Source organism: Nematolebias whitei, chromosome 22 (assembly GCF_014905685.2).
Source record: "Nematolebias whitei isolate Nwh7 chromosome 22, NemWhi1, whole genome shotgun sequence".
NCBI lineage: Eukaryota > Metazoa > Chordata > Actinopteri > Cyprinodontiformes > Rivulidae > Nematolebias > Nematolebias whitei.
The window spans coordinates 19661933-19673861 of record NC_056519.1 but is presented as its reverse complement, the minus strand read 5'-3'; the positions used below and the strand labels follow the sequence as shown (position 1 = coordinate 19673861).

Genomic DNA, 11929 nt, shown 5'->3' with positions numbered 1-11929 from the left:
TATTTTATATTTAATTAAGGGGCAGATATTATAAGAATTCTCTTCTTTCTACACTTTTCATTTCAATTTTTTTCTTTTTAATGAATTTGTTTTGTTTTCTTTGAAATGAATGAATGAAATGAAATATATTCAAATAAGATTAGCAGGTCACGAAAAATTCTTCCCACAATTCCTTGCAGCTGCACTTTTCAACCAAGTCAATGTGCAAAGCGTGAGCAACCTGTAAAACATCTTCAGGCTTTAAATATTTACTTTTGAAAGCAAGTAGTCTTATATGAAATACATCAAAATGTGATTTTTTTTTTTTGGAATAATAATAAATTGTGTTGCAAGTACAGAACACATCAAAGTGAAGTTTGTCAAACGTTAAAGAAAAGTTCAGAGGAAAACACTATAAATTGCAGCATTTTTGACTCAACTGTAAATAGGGTCTATATTTTACTGAGTTATCCCGTTTTAGTCTTAATTTAAAAGAAAAGTCATGAATTCACCTGAAACGCATTCATCCCAATCTACATGTAGTGAAAGAAAAATAGACTTCAGCATAAATGACGATTCTTTGTAAGTTTATTTTCTTCATATATTTTACAAACAGAAGCACAAATGTTCATTAGACTCGACAACAACGTGTCTGGAGGACTCTGAAGAGCTATCGGTGTGGACATGACGATCCCACCCACTTATCTGAAAAACAAAAAAAGAAACGGATCGTGAGAAGTCTTCGGACGTGGCTGACGTTTGCGACGTGAAGCTAAAGGGCGTCTAGTCGTCTGAATCAAACTACGACGGACTCGAGAGGGATCCTAATATTAAACCTCGCTCCATCGTGTTACCTACTCTGTTACGACAAGCATCAGTCCCTGAGCTCAGCAGAAGGCGAGGTGGAGGTCAGAGCGGAGAATTAGTCATGAAAGACAGCTTTTTAAAATTTAAAGACTTTTAAAGTAAAGAAGGGAGAACAGGAAACCAGGGAGGATGATAATGAGACGGTGAGTCAGAGGAAAAATAAGTGGATGAAGGACTGAAAGGGGCGGAGTTTAAAGAGTGGAACGATAAAGCAGGATGACACGATGAGAAACTTACAGGGCAGCAGCTCCGGAGATGATCTCAATCAGCTCCTTGGTGATGACGGCCTGTCTGGTGCGGTTGAAGGTGAGGGTGAGCTTGTCGATCATCTCAGCTGAAGAACAGAAACGAAGAGGTTCAGCACCGAAACACAGCAAGAACACCTGAACATTCATCACATGGACGACCTGAACTAAATCTGGGGGTTCTAAATGATCCATTTTGATCCTCTACAAAAGTTCATCGCATTAAATGCTCTTAAAAAACAACTCTTTAAGAAGGTCAACATTAATCAATAATATTAGAAGCTGATTTTACAAACCATACCAGCTTCTCCACCCACAAAAGAAATATATTCTAACGTAAAAAAACAACATTTTATTTACATAATGAAATATTTTTGTCCCCATCAATAAATTTCTAATTGAATACTTAAATATTTGTCCATTTCTTGCCAACTTAAATGATATTTTTCATTAAAGTCTCAAAGACATCGCGACTAATTTAGGTTGGCAAAAACAATATTTAAATCATTAAAATGGTCAAACAGTTAAACATGGTTCAGCTCTTAGAAATATAAAAGGTTTTTTTAATGACTGTATTTTGAATACTTTGTCATTTTAAATTGATTTTTAAAAATAATATCTGATCTTTGTAAGACAACAGAATAATTTTTTTTTTTTTTTTTTAAACTGAATGCCTTTTTTCCACAATTTCACCAGTGAAATCCAGTTTACATCCCCAGTCTGCTCAGTGTGAAAACCATCAAACCATTTCAGTCCTGTTGATCTCCCAACTCTTGCTCAGCACCGGTAAATGTTGACAAGATGTGAGCCATGTTGGATTTATTTTTCACAGCTGAGCTCGCCGATTAAGACCCAAAACATCACTTTTGTGGTTTTTCAAAGCAAGATTGCACACGAGAAAAATAAATAAATCAATTGTACACAACACATGGTTGTCAACTTGAATATTAATCATGTGATTGGGACAGTACGGGATACTGTACAGTAAAAAATTTAAAACATATATAATACTTCGAACAGGTGCCGACATGTGGTTTTCTCCCAATAAGTCTAGACTGTATCGCCACTCAAAACGACTACATTTCCCAGAAGCCAACAGTGTCCCACACAGAAGCCCCGTTGCCTTCTGCTGAAATACTAAAAGGAAAGTTTTTATCTGATCCAAAACAGTTTGGTCCATGTTCACAAAGTGACTTAGGCGCCCAGCGGATGCAGAGAGCCACATGGAACCGACCAGAACCGGACCTCCAGACTCATCGGTGAATCTGAGTGCTGCACGCCGGCCCACGAGGCCTTCCAGGCGGGGGGACGCCGCCCAGAGGTCCGGCTCCCTCCAAAAGCGCTTTGGTGCTCAAGGGCTGCAGAGAGCCGACCAGAACCAGACCAGAACCGACAAGGTAGGTCTGCCAGACTGGAACCGAGCCGCTGTTTCTGCAGAGCTGGTGAGTACATTTTTGCAGTACTGTACAGTACATATATGCATGTCGTTAAAATGAGGTGTATTTAAGAGTTTAGTACATTGCAAGAGTGTGGGTAAAGCCTTAAAATATGTATAAATACTAAAATAAATATAAAAGCCCTACTTTGCAAATTTTCACTTGTTGCGGGGGGTCTGGACCATAACCCCCGCGATAAATGAGGGACTACTGTATTCTGCAACTGGCAGTGTTGAACGGGACCAAACCGACACCGTTGCATGTGAGAACTTTGTGCATACAATGAAAGATATTGTTGATTACAGTGCTCAGAATACAAATATGATCGAAAAACAACAAAAGCAGCTGTGATTTGCTTCTGCACCGTTAAAATTCATGCTCACCAGAACGTGTAGATTCAGAAAATCATAAAAAACTGAGATTAAATTGTTCTTAGAGAAGCTTTGCTGAGGTTTGTTACATTTAAAACAATCTTTTAGGTTACCGTGTAAGCTTCCACTTTGGAAGATACTGTAAAATAAATGTGCCAAAGTTGAGAAATATCACCAAAGCTGCCATTTTGATTATCAGAGAACGAGGACTGTTAAGATTATTTTAGTTAAACGATCAGAAAAATCTGATTCCACTGAACACTGCGTTATAGATCAGATCCAAGCTCCAAATAATATTTTGTCTCTATTACTGATCCAACACTGGAGTGAACAATGAAAGTCCAGACATGTTCCTGTCATTAAATTCCCCTCCAACCTTTCCAAACACAACAGAAGGCTGAATCTTACAGGCGTTCTTGCTGGCGCTGTCCATGGCGGTCATCCTGGCACTCTGCTCGCTGGTGGAGGACTCCTTCAGAGCCAGGTACAGGATGTTGACCAGAACAAACTCCTGGTAGTTTCTGAGCACATCAGCATCAATGTCATCATAGATCCCCACGTTCTCTGTCAGGGGAGGAAGAGATGATCAGCCTCTTTGAATCTTAAGCGACTCTGTTGAGTTCGATCAAAACCACAGTTTCTACCTGAGGAGGCGATTGCATCGTTGGAAAACAGCGGCTTCTTGTCTGCCTTGTAGGAGATAACAGACCTGCACGAACAAAAATGTTGAATTCATATTAAAACTATTTGCAGCTTTAATCCATTTCTTTTCGTTCTGCAGTTACTTAAACGTCACCTGAATCTATTGTAGATGATGGAGCCCCGATCGAACTCGTATCCAGAGTTGAGCAGCTCAGTAGCGATGATGGAAGCATCACTAAAGGTGGGAGGCTTACGGCCGACCTCCTTGCAGTTCAACAAGATGTGTTTCCCATGAGTTCTGATGAGGAGGTACAAGTAAATAAATACAATTTCACTCCAATATCCACTTCTAAACGCAAAGAAATTACATTTTTAAATCTAGCGGCTTCCGACACATAAAGCTTCTCATGCTCAGCCTTTAAAAATCAAAACAACTAAAGTGATGAAATGCTTTTCTGATCGCAAGACGTGAGCTAAATATTACCAGTAGGACAAATTAATGAAGCCACACGCTGGATTCCTAACCGTTAGTACCTGTGCAGCAGGCCTCTCAGCTTGTCTCCCACATTGATCACCATCACCTCCTTGCCAGCACCAGTCAGACTGGCGATTTCACTCTTGATGGTCTTGGCTATACCGGAGTGGATGGCACCACAGAGTCCACGGTCAGAGGTCACACCAACGATCACATGCTTGCTGACCTTATCCTCAGGCGCCTTGATGTCGCCCTTCTCATACAGGGCTGGGATGCAGAAAAAGAGGAATCTCAGTTCAGCAAATGCAATATTATATAATATTATATTAACGGAGAGAACGAAGACATACCCAGAGCACTGGTGCCGTAGACACGTGCAGGCTTCAGCTGCTTCTCGGCACGAGCATATTTGGCTGCGGCCACCATCTTCATGGACTTTGTGATTTTCTGGATGTTCTTGATGGACTTCAACCGGATGGTGACTGAAGAACAAGTGTAGGTTGTTCACAACAGGTCAGAGTTCATGTTTTATAAGAATATTAATCAGCCAGAAATACTGGTGCATCTCTATATATTTGTTCACTTATTTGAAAAGAAGGAAGTCATCTTGCTTCTTCTAATGTCACCATATAAAAATCTATCATTTTTTATTAAAGAAACAAAGAGGCATGGGTCTATTTTTTATCGTTTCTGCTTGAATTCACAAAAGAAAACACATTTATTTACACGAATTAAGTAAATTACAGATAAATAACTACAGAAGTAGGATAAACTACACATTCTTACTGGAAACACACACAAAATATATATTTTTCCTTTAGTTTGTGATGTTCCAGTTGGACCAAAAACACATATTTAAGTTTTATTCAAGTGATTTTCACTACTTGTTATCAAATTTTCACTAATCTATGCAATTACCTGCAAATCATACTATATGCCAGCATGCGCAAAACCTGGTTCACTCATCGATTACTCCAAAATTTATTCAGGAATCTGATGTATTGATCGTAAATAATAAAATGATCCGATTTCTTCTCAGTCCTGGTAAAATAAAATAAAAAAAAGTGCTCCAACTATGCTTCCAAAGTACACAAAAACAGACCCAACTAGAACTGCTCTGTAAACTCGTAAAAACTGTGCAAAGTTTTAAATGTCTGTGCACTACTTTAAAATTAGATATAATAAATATACTACATGCAAGTTCTTGCAGACTTTTATAGTCTTAATCACAAGAATGTATTTTGGCACGTTATTCAGTTTTTAAGTCTATTATGCTTTAACAGTGACAATGCAGTGTGTTATATTGTAATATGTATTTAGCAGAATTTAACAGCACTTACTGTCCTTCAAGGTAGCCATGTTCCTGACCTGCCCACTGTGAACAACAATGACACATAAGCATGTACTGCAATTTTATAAACATGTAACAATATTAGTAACAAGCTAAAGTTAACAATAGCTTTTAGCTGCTGTTAATATAACAAAACATTGCAGTGAAACTTTGGGTTAGCATTAGCACCGAGCCGGCTAAACAAATCCATTCACCCCGCTGTCATTCATTAGCTGCGGCCTACATGTTAGCATGTCCTTCTTCATAAAAAATGGCGTTCGTTACAACGTAAAAGTTAAACACCTGTTTTTACCCGGTGCCTACATGAAGTTCGCATACAAACTATAACAACAAAAGAGTTGAGGAGGCGAATTTGTTTTACCATTGTGGGGAGAAAACCAACACGCTGGTCCTGGCGAACATGATTACGGCTATGAAGGTCAGACACGCAGGACTGCGCAGGCGCAAAGTAAAGTCAGACGACGAATGGACGTTGCCTTCGCGTACTGCTTGAAATGTTGTCAAAATAATTTTCACACTCACAAACGTTAGATCTCTTAAGAATAGTGATGTTTTAGTTTATTTTTAACTCCATATTTTAAGACTGTCATGTGCTGTATCCACTTCTTCCATTTAGGTGGGCTGGAGCCTATCCTAACAGTCTTTTTTGCTTCTTTTTTTTTTTTTTCCATAGATTAAAAATAAACCCTATTAATGTTTATCTCTTCTTGCAAAATGCTTTTAATCCTGTGACTCCAGTGTAATTTATGTCTAAATATTTCAACGTAGAGCGCAAAAAATACTATACTTTTAATATTTTAATACATGAAAATTCGATTTTACGAGCAGTTTGGTAACGCAGCACAAAGTCTCGCGAGATGTTACGGTTGATCGCGAGATTTTTGACGCTTCGCACGCGGAAACTGTTTACCTTGTTAGCTGTTGCGTCTTAGCCGCGAATCTGCGGAAAATTACACCTATTTTGGAAAGAAAACGAGTGTTCTTGTTTGTTAGAAGCGTTCGCAATGGGAAAAGCAGATTTTCTGTCGCCTAAGGCGATTAGCAACCGAATAAAAGCTAAAGGTCTTCAGAAGTTGAGGTGGTACTGTCAAATGTGTCAAAAACAATGCCGAGATGAGGTGAGATGCGAGTCCCTTTTTCAGTCTGTTCATATGTTTTGCTGTTTTACCCTTTTTAAACCATATTTTTGTACTATTTGTTGACAGAACGGGTTTAAGTGTCACTGCATGTCGGAGTCCCATCAGAGACAGCTTCTGCTGGCCTCAGAAAACCCAACAAAGTTCCTGGATTACTTCTCTGAGTGAGTTTGTCACGATGCTGTGAGCTGAATAACTGACCCATAAATAATGGTTTCAGGATGTCTTTTGCAAAATAAATACTACATATATGTTACTTCTTTTACAGTGAGTTTAAAAGCGACTTCTTGGAGCTGCTGAGAAGACGTTTTGGTGAGAAATGGTTGCAAATACTTTCAAACCGCTCTGGAAAATTGTTTAAATTCTGTTCTGTATTTCAGGAACCAAACGCGTGCACAACAACATCGTTTACAATGAATACATCAGTCACCGGGAGCACGTCCATATGAACTCCACAAAGTGGGAAACTCTTACCGAGTTCACCAAATGGCTGGGCAGAGAAGGTAAACTGGATTAAAAAGTGTTTGAGAAATGTTATTTGTCCAATTAACCACTAACTTATTAAATGTTGCCAGGTTTGTGCAAAGTTGATGAGACTCCTAAAGGCTGGTACGTTCAATATGTCGACCGCGACCCGGAGACCATCCGCCGCCAAGAAGAGCAGGCGAGGAAGAAGAAGCAGGATCTAGACGACGAGGAGAGGAGCGCCAAGTTCATCGAGGAGCAGGTCCGCCGAGGCCGAACAGAGGCAGAGGTGAGCAGCGACTGCTCGGATAGGTATCGGCGATAAAGTTACATGTCGGCCATTCCATCAAAATAACACCAATATAAAAGGCTTTGTTTTTTCAACATATATATTTATATAGTGTTAAATCATTTTCAGACTTCTATTTGGCATCTGTATTTGGTAGCAGGCCAAATTGGCAAAGATCATGCAGAAATATGTAGTATTTTAATTCCGAGCTATGTAGTATCTGTAAGTAGGTCTAGGGGGAAAATAATGGTATCGGTTATCGGCCAAATAAGTTTTAACATATCGGCCAAAAATCCAATATCGTGCATCCCTACTAAAATGTATTTGAAATAGTTCTTTGTTGTGATTTATTCAGCAGGAAGATCCAGTTTACACTGAGCTTAAGCGTGAGAATGAAGAAGAAAAAGGTTTGTTTGTCTCGTGTGAGCAGAGCGTTGGCAAGAACGTTGTCCTTGCACTCAACTTTTTTATCTGCTTTCTGTTTTGCAGTTGCTTTCAATCTGAGTGCGCCTGTAGCCAGCTCCTCCAAATCAAGGTACAGACGTCTCAGTGCGACTCGTGCATCATCCTTTCTGCCTCTGACTTGTCCCTTTGTGTCTCCCGTTAGTTCTGTCCTCGGGGCTAGTGCTCTGAAAGCTTCAGCATCGTCATCCTCAGTCAAAAGGAAAGACACGTCCTCCAGCTCAGACTCAAGAGCGGAGAAAAAAAAGAAGTCTGCCCTGGAGGAGATCATAGAGGTTGTGATTGTGTTTTTATTTGTGTTTAGGGCGATGTAATTGAGTGTTGTGATCGTGTTGTCTGATGCCGTTTTTGTTCAGATGGAGGAGAGAAAGAAGAAGAAGGAGACTTCAGTCAGAACGGATTACTGGCTGCAGCCCAACATTGTAGTCAAAATCGTCACTAAAAAGCTTGGAGAGAAGTACCATAAGAAGAAGGCTGTTGTCATGGTAACAACACGATGTGTTCATTTCATGTAATGGTGTATAAAAATCAAAAAACACATGTTAATAGTTGTGGATGCCTCTGACTGCAGGAGGTGCAAGACAGATACGCTGCGGTGGTGAAAATGGTCGGCACCGGAGACAAACTGAAACTAGACCAGAACCACTTGGAGACGGTCATACCTGCTCCAGGTTAGACACTTTTTACACCCACAGGGTTTCTAGAAGTAACTGGATGTCAGATTGTCTAATAAGTTGTGGCGCTTCCTGCAGGTAAACGGGTTTTGATCCTGAACGGTCCGTACAGGGACACCGAAGCCGTGCTCGAGGGGATCGATGAGAAACGGTTCAGCGCAACGCTTACACTGGACTCTGTGCGTATATCACCACTTAATTTGTCTTTATGTATGAAATGTGTGATTTTGGGGGGAAGAAGGGACACGATGGATTGATTAGAGGTCCACTTTGATCCAGAAATGTTCTGTGATGTGAACAAAGATAAGAACATAATTTCTGGACTATAAGCTGCTACTTTTTCCACACGCTTTGAACACTACGGTTAATTTATAGATTTGTTTTTTTTGACGGGCTAACGAGTTTCATGCAGCCAAAATGTTTTAGCCTCGTCACACCCGAGCGCTCGCATAGCTGCCTAATACACGTCTCTTATGGGGGTGGGTTCTCGTGACTCAATGAGACTACCTGTATAAATAAAGGTGGGGATAAAATCTGACCAATGAAATTACCGAACAGGTCACAGTGGGAAGTTCCCCCCTCCCCGTTGTGACCCCCCACAAACAAAACTTTGTTTCCCTCCTCCCTGGGGGCACAACGAAGTATTTGCAGACACTCAATATAAGAGTGAATCGTGCATTAATGTGACACTCCGAGCTCGGTGGGAGGCTTGCATGACCGGCGGCGAGAAATAGTTCACCAAAACTGGCCACATGCGAAAAGCAACTTTTGCTCAAGTCTGCCAGTGGATCCTGACAGAGGAGCATTGTAAAAAAAAACATCCTCCATCAACGACAGGTTTCAAAAGCTGCATGATGAAGAGGACAGCACAAGTAGGCCTGTCGCCATAAACAATAAATCAGTATGATAAATTAAAATTATCAACCTCATTTTCATTTATCGGCTTTATCGTTTGTCTCTCTCGTTCTACTGAAGACACTGGATGACAAAAAGCTCAACTCCAGTGCTTTTCACTGACCCCTCCCTTTCTCATTTCCTTAGCGTAAGAGGGGAGTGAACTATCGCGGCAGGTAGCCAGTCAAGGCGCATCGTCTTGTACCTCTGCAGCATTAGAGCCCCGTGAGGTAGAGTTGCACTTGGGTCCAAATAATCCGTCCCCAGCCCGTAGCCATCATCTCCAATCCACACCCAATCAGACGAATTAACAGTAATTACAGGTCCGAACCCAGAAAAAAACACAACATTTTTAATTAAGCTTTGACTGCTTATGCCACCAACTATTATTAACAGTTGGTGGATGCGTGTGGTTGAGGGGGCAGAAGATCAGAGCTGAGGAGCCATCAGAGCGCATTAAATGCTTCCCCTGCTTCTGCCTGCATTGGACTCTGCTTTGACATGTCGGATATTTTGTGATCTCACCTGTTTGGGTCGTCGGCTGCGTGCGTCCACTGAGTGCAGCGGCTGAATGAACGTCCATTTGGGCTGATGGATCGCTGACAGTAGTCCATCTGAAGCTTAACTGAACCTCTTTCAACCGGCCGGTCAGCGCGCGGTCAAATGGCCACGTGCGGCAGGCCTGTTTGCATATATTGGATCGTCGGCCGCACACGTTCCTGACACAATAAAAAGCCTGACACCGACCCGGCCCACAAATTAAGCACGGTATTTTTATGGCCCGGTCCGAATCCGGGTCGGGCGCAGCCGGGTTCCGGGTTTGGGTTAGAAATGACAGCTCTACCATGAGAAGTTAGCAAGCTAAAGAAAGGCTATTTGATATTGGGGGATCAAAACCGAAATGGAATCGGTTTCAAAGTCGAACGCAACAGCAGCAGTGTGGGAGCACTTCGGATTCAAACCAAATGACCGAGACGAACCGCTGAACCTTGCGAGCCAATATGTCGCATTTGTCATAGAACGGTAGCATGTAGCAATAGCATGTAGACCTGAATAACCTGTATAATCTAATTAAGTTGTCTTTTAATGTGCACTGGCAACAATTTAATTCAAAACTATAAATAAAAACTCAACTTGTTGGTGTTTCTTGCTCGGAATGTGCCAAACTAAAGTAGCTACGGATCTGTTCAGACATCTGCTCTTGTTTAAATGGAGTGTGCTTTTGTTAGTTTGCACTTTTTGTTTATAAAACTGGCAGTTTTGTCCGTCTTCTCTATATAAAACTAATGATTATTATTTTTTTGAAGGGCAATTTAGTTTACAGATTTCATAATTCGTACTGTTTAGGTTGAATGTAGTTTTTTGTTGTTGTTGTTGTATTTAGTTTTTATTCAAGTGGATTTTTTGTTAACGGAGACTGAGAGTTCATTTTATTTTTGTTTTTGGTTGTTTAGTTTATTTTCCAGTGTTAAGTGTTCTTTTGAAATGAAAGTTTATTGGTCTTTGAGAGGACATATTTGCATTATTATGTCATTATCATTACATTAGTTTAAAACGGTCTCCAAACAATATTATCGTTTATCGCAATAATTTCTGAGACAATTAATCGCCCAGCAAAATTTGTTATCGTGACAGGCCTAAGCACAAGATGTCCTCCATCCTCCTGATAGCGATCAATGACTTCCTTGCCACCTACGTTTTTTTTTGTTTTAACCAGCCAGAAAAAACGTTTGCAGTATGTATTTGTTTATGTTATCAGTACGCATTTAATTAAAAGTAAAAAAAAAAACTTTGTGTGTAAATATCTCATGTTACAACACACGTAGCTTATAGACAAGTGTGGCCTATATATGTAGAAGTTATTATTATTATTTTAATTTAGTGGCTCATATTGGAGTGCGCTCTATAGTCCGGAAATTACGGTATGTAGAAAACTTTAAATAACACAAAAAATATAGCTGCACAAATGAATGCAAAGTATTCTGTAAAAACAGAAGTTTATTTTATTATAAGTGGCACTGTTTCCTGCTGTAATGTGTAGCAATATTTTTTAGCGATCCATCCACTCTTTAGCTTGAGTTTAAAAAAAGACCAGGCTCTGCACGTAATACTTTTTTTTTTTAAATGGTCCTGGTCATTTTCTATAATTTAATTCTTTTCAGCAGAATTCTCTTGTCGTTCACCATATCTTACTCTTATTTTTCAAATCATTCAAGTTTACAACGCAGAAAATCTTTAGTACAAATCAGCAAAGAATTTAAAATTGCATCTTTAAGCTCTTTCGTTATAGCATATTGTCACAAAGACATAGTTTATTCCAATTATTTTAGTAAAATATATCAAATAAACACAAAATATCAGTTTGACAGATAGAAATGGTAATTTAACACCAAGTTTTGAGTTTATGGTGATTCTCTTTTTGTCTACAGGGTCATCGGAAAGGGGATAGAGTGGACGTTGCTTATGAAGACTTTTCCAAACTGGCCTGAAAATGTCAAAGATTTTGTTTAATCTTCCGACTGAGGGACTCTACTGTGTCAGAGTTTATTCCCAGACGCTCTTCTCTTATGTATATAAACATCCAACACTTTACTCACCTGGGAAATCAGGGAGACTTGGAACATTATATCCAATTTGTTTTAT

The 11929-nt window shown here is 39.8% G+C and overlaps 2 protein-coding genes across 3 annotated transcripts; one reads left to right on the top strand and one right to left on the bottom strand.

Annotated features, from left to right (window-relative positions):
* Positions 1-549: 549 nt before the first annotated feature.
* atp5f1c (ATP synthase F1 subunit gamma) lies at positions 550-5797 on the bottom strand. Of its 2 annotated transcripts, XM_037696044.1 has the most exons (9): positions 5728-5797; positions 5356-5390; positions 4366-4497; positions 4075-4282; positions 3695-3838; positions 3543-3607; positions 3307-3462; positions 1084-1180; positions 550-684 (listed from the first exon to the last, which is right to left on the bottom strand). In XM_037696044.1, exons 1-9 carry the CDS (start codon positions 5766-5768, stop codon positions 681-683), a joined length of 882 nt encoding a protein of 293 aa, XP_037551972.1. In that variant the 5' UTR covers positions 5769-5797; the 3' UTR covers positions 550-680. The 2 variants fall into 2 exon arrangements, with proteins under 2 accessions (XP_037551972.1, XP_037551973.1); XM_037696045.1 differs by lacking the exon at positions 550-684 and having other exon boundaries at positions 1080-1180.
* Positions 5798-6246: 449 nt separating this feature from the next.
* On the top strand, positions 6247-11861 carry kin (Kin17 DNA and RNA binding protein). Its single transcript, XM_037695897.1, has 12 exons — positions 6247-6484; positions 6572-6666; positions 6771-6814; positions 6883-7005; positions 7078-7256; positions 7612-7663; positions 7746-7791; positions 7864-7993; positions 8075-8203; positions 8290-8389; positions 8471-8571; positions 11716-11861. The coding sequence occupies exons 1-12, from the start codon at positions 6371-6373 to the stop codon at positions 11773-11775; spliced, it is 1173 nt and encodes a 390-aa protein (XP_037551825.1). The 5' UTR covers positions 6247-6370; the 3' UTR covers positions 11776-11861.
* Positions 11862-11929: the final 68 nt, after the last annotated feature.

Coding starts and splice junctions, on each gene's coding strand:
- atp5f1c (XM_037696044.1), bottom strand. CDS start 5,768: ATGTTCGCCAGGACCAGCGTGTTGGTTTTCTCCCCACAATG. Junction 4,498..5,355: donor CATGGCTACCTTGAAGGACA/GTAAGTGCTGTT, acceptor CTTGTTCTTCAG/TCACCATCCGGTTGAAGTCC. Junction 3,839..4,074: donor CTGAGAGGCCTGCTGCACAG/GTACTAACGGTT, acceptor CCTCCTCATCAG/AACTCATGGGAAACACATCT.
- kin (XM_037695897.1), top strand. CDS start 6,371: ATGGGAAAAGCAGATTTTCTGTCGCCTAAGGCGATTAGCAACCGAATA. Junction 6,485..6,571: donor AAAAACAATGCCGAGATGAG/GTGAGATGCGAG, acceptor ATTTGTTGACAG/AACGGGTTTAAGTGTCACTG. Junction 7,006..7,077: donor CAAATGGCTGGGCAGAGAAG/GTAAACTGGATT, acceptor AAATGTTGCCAG/GTTTGTGCAAAGTTGATGAG.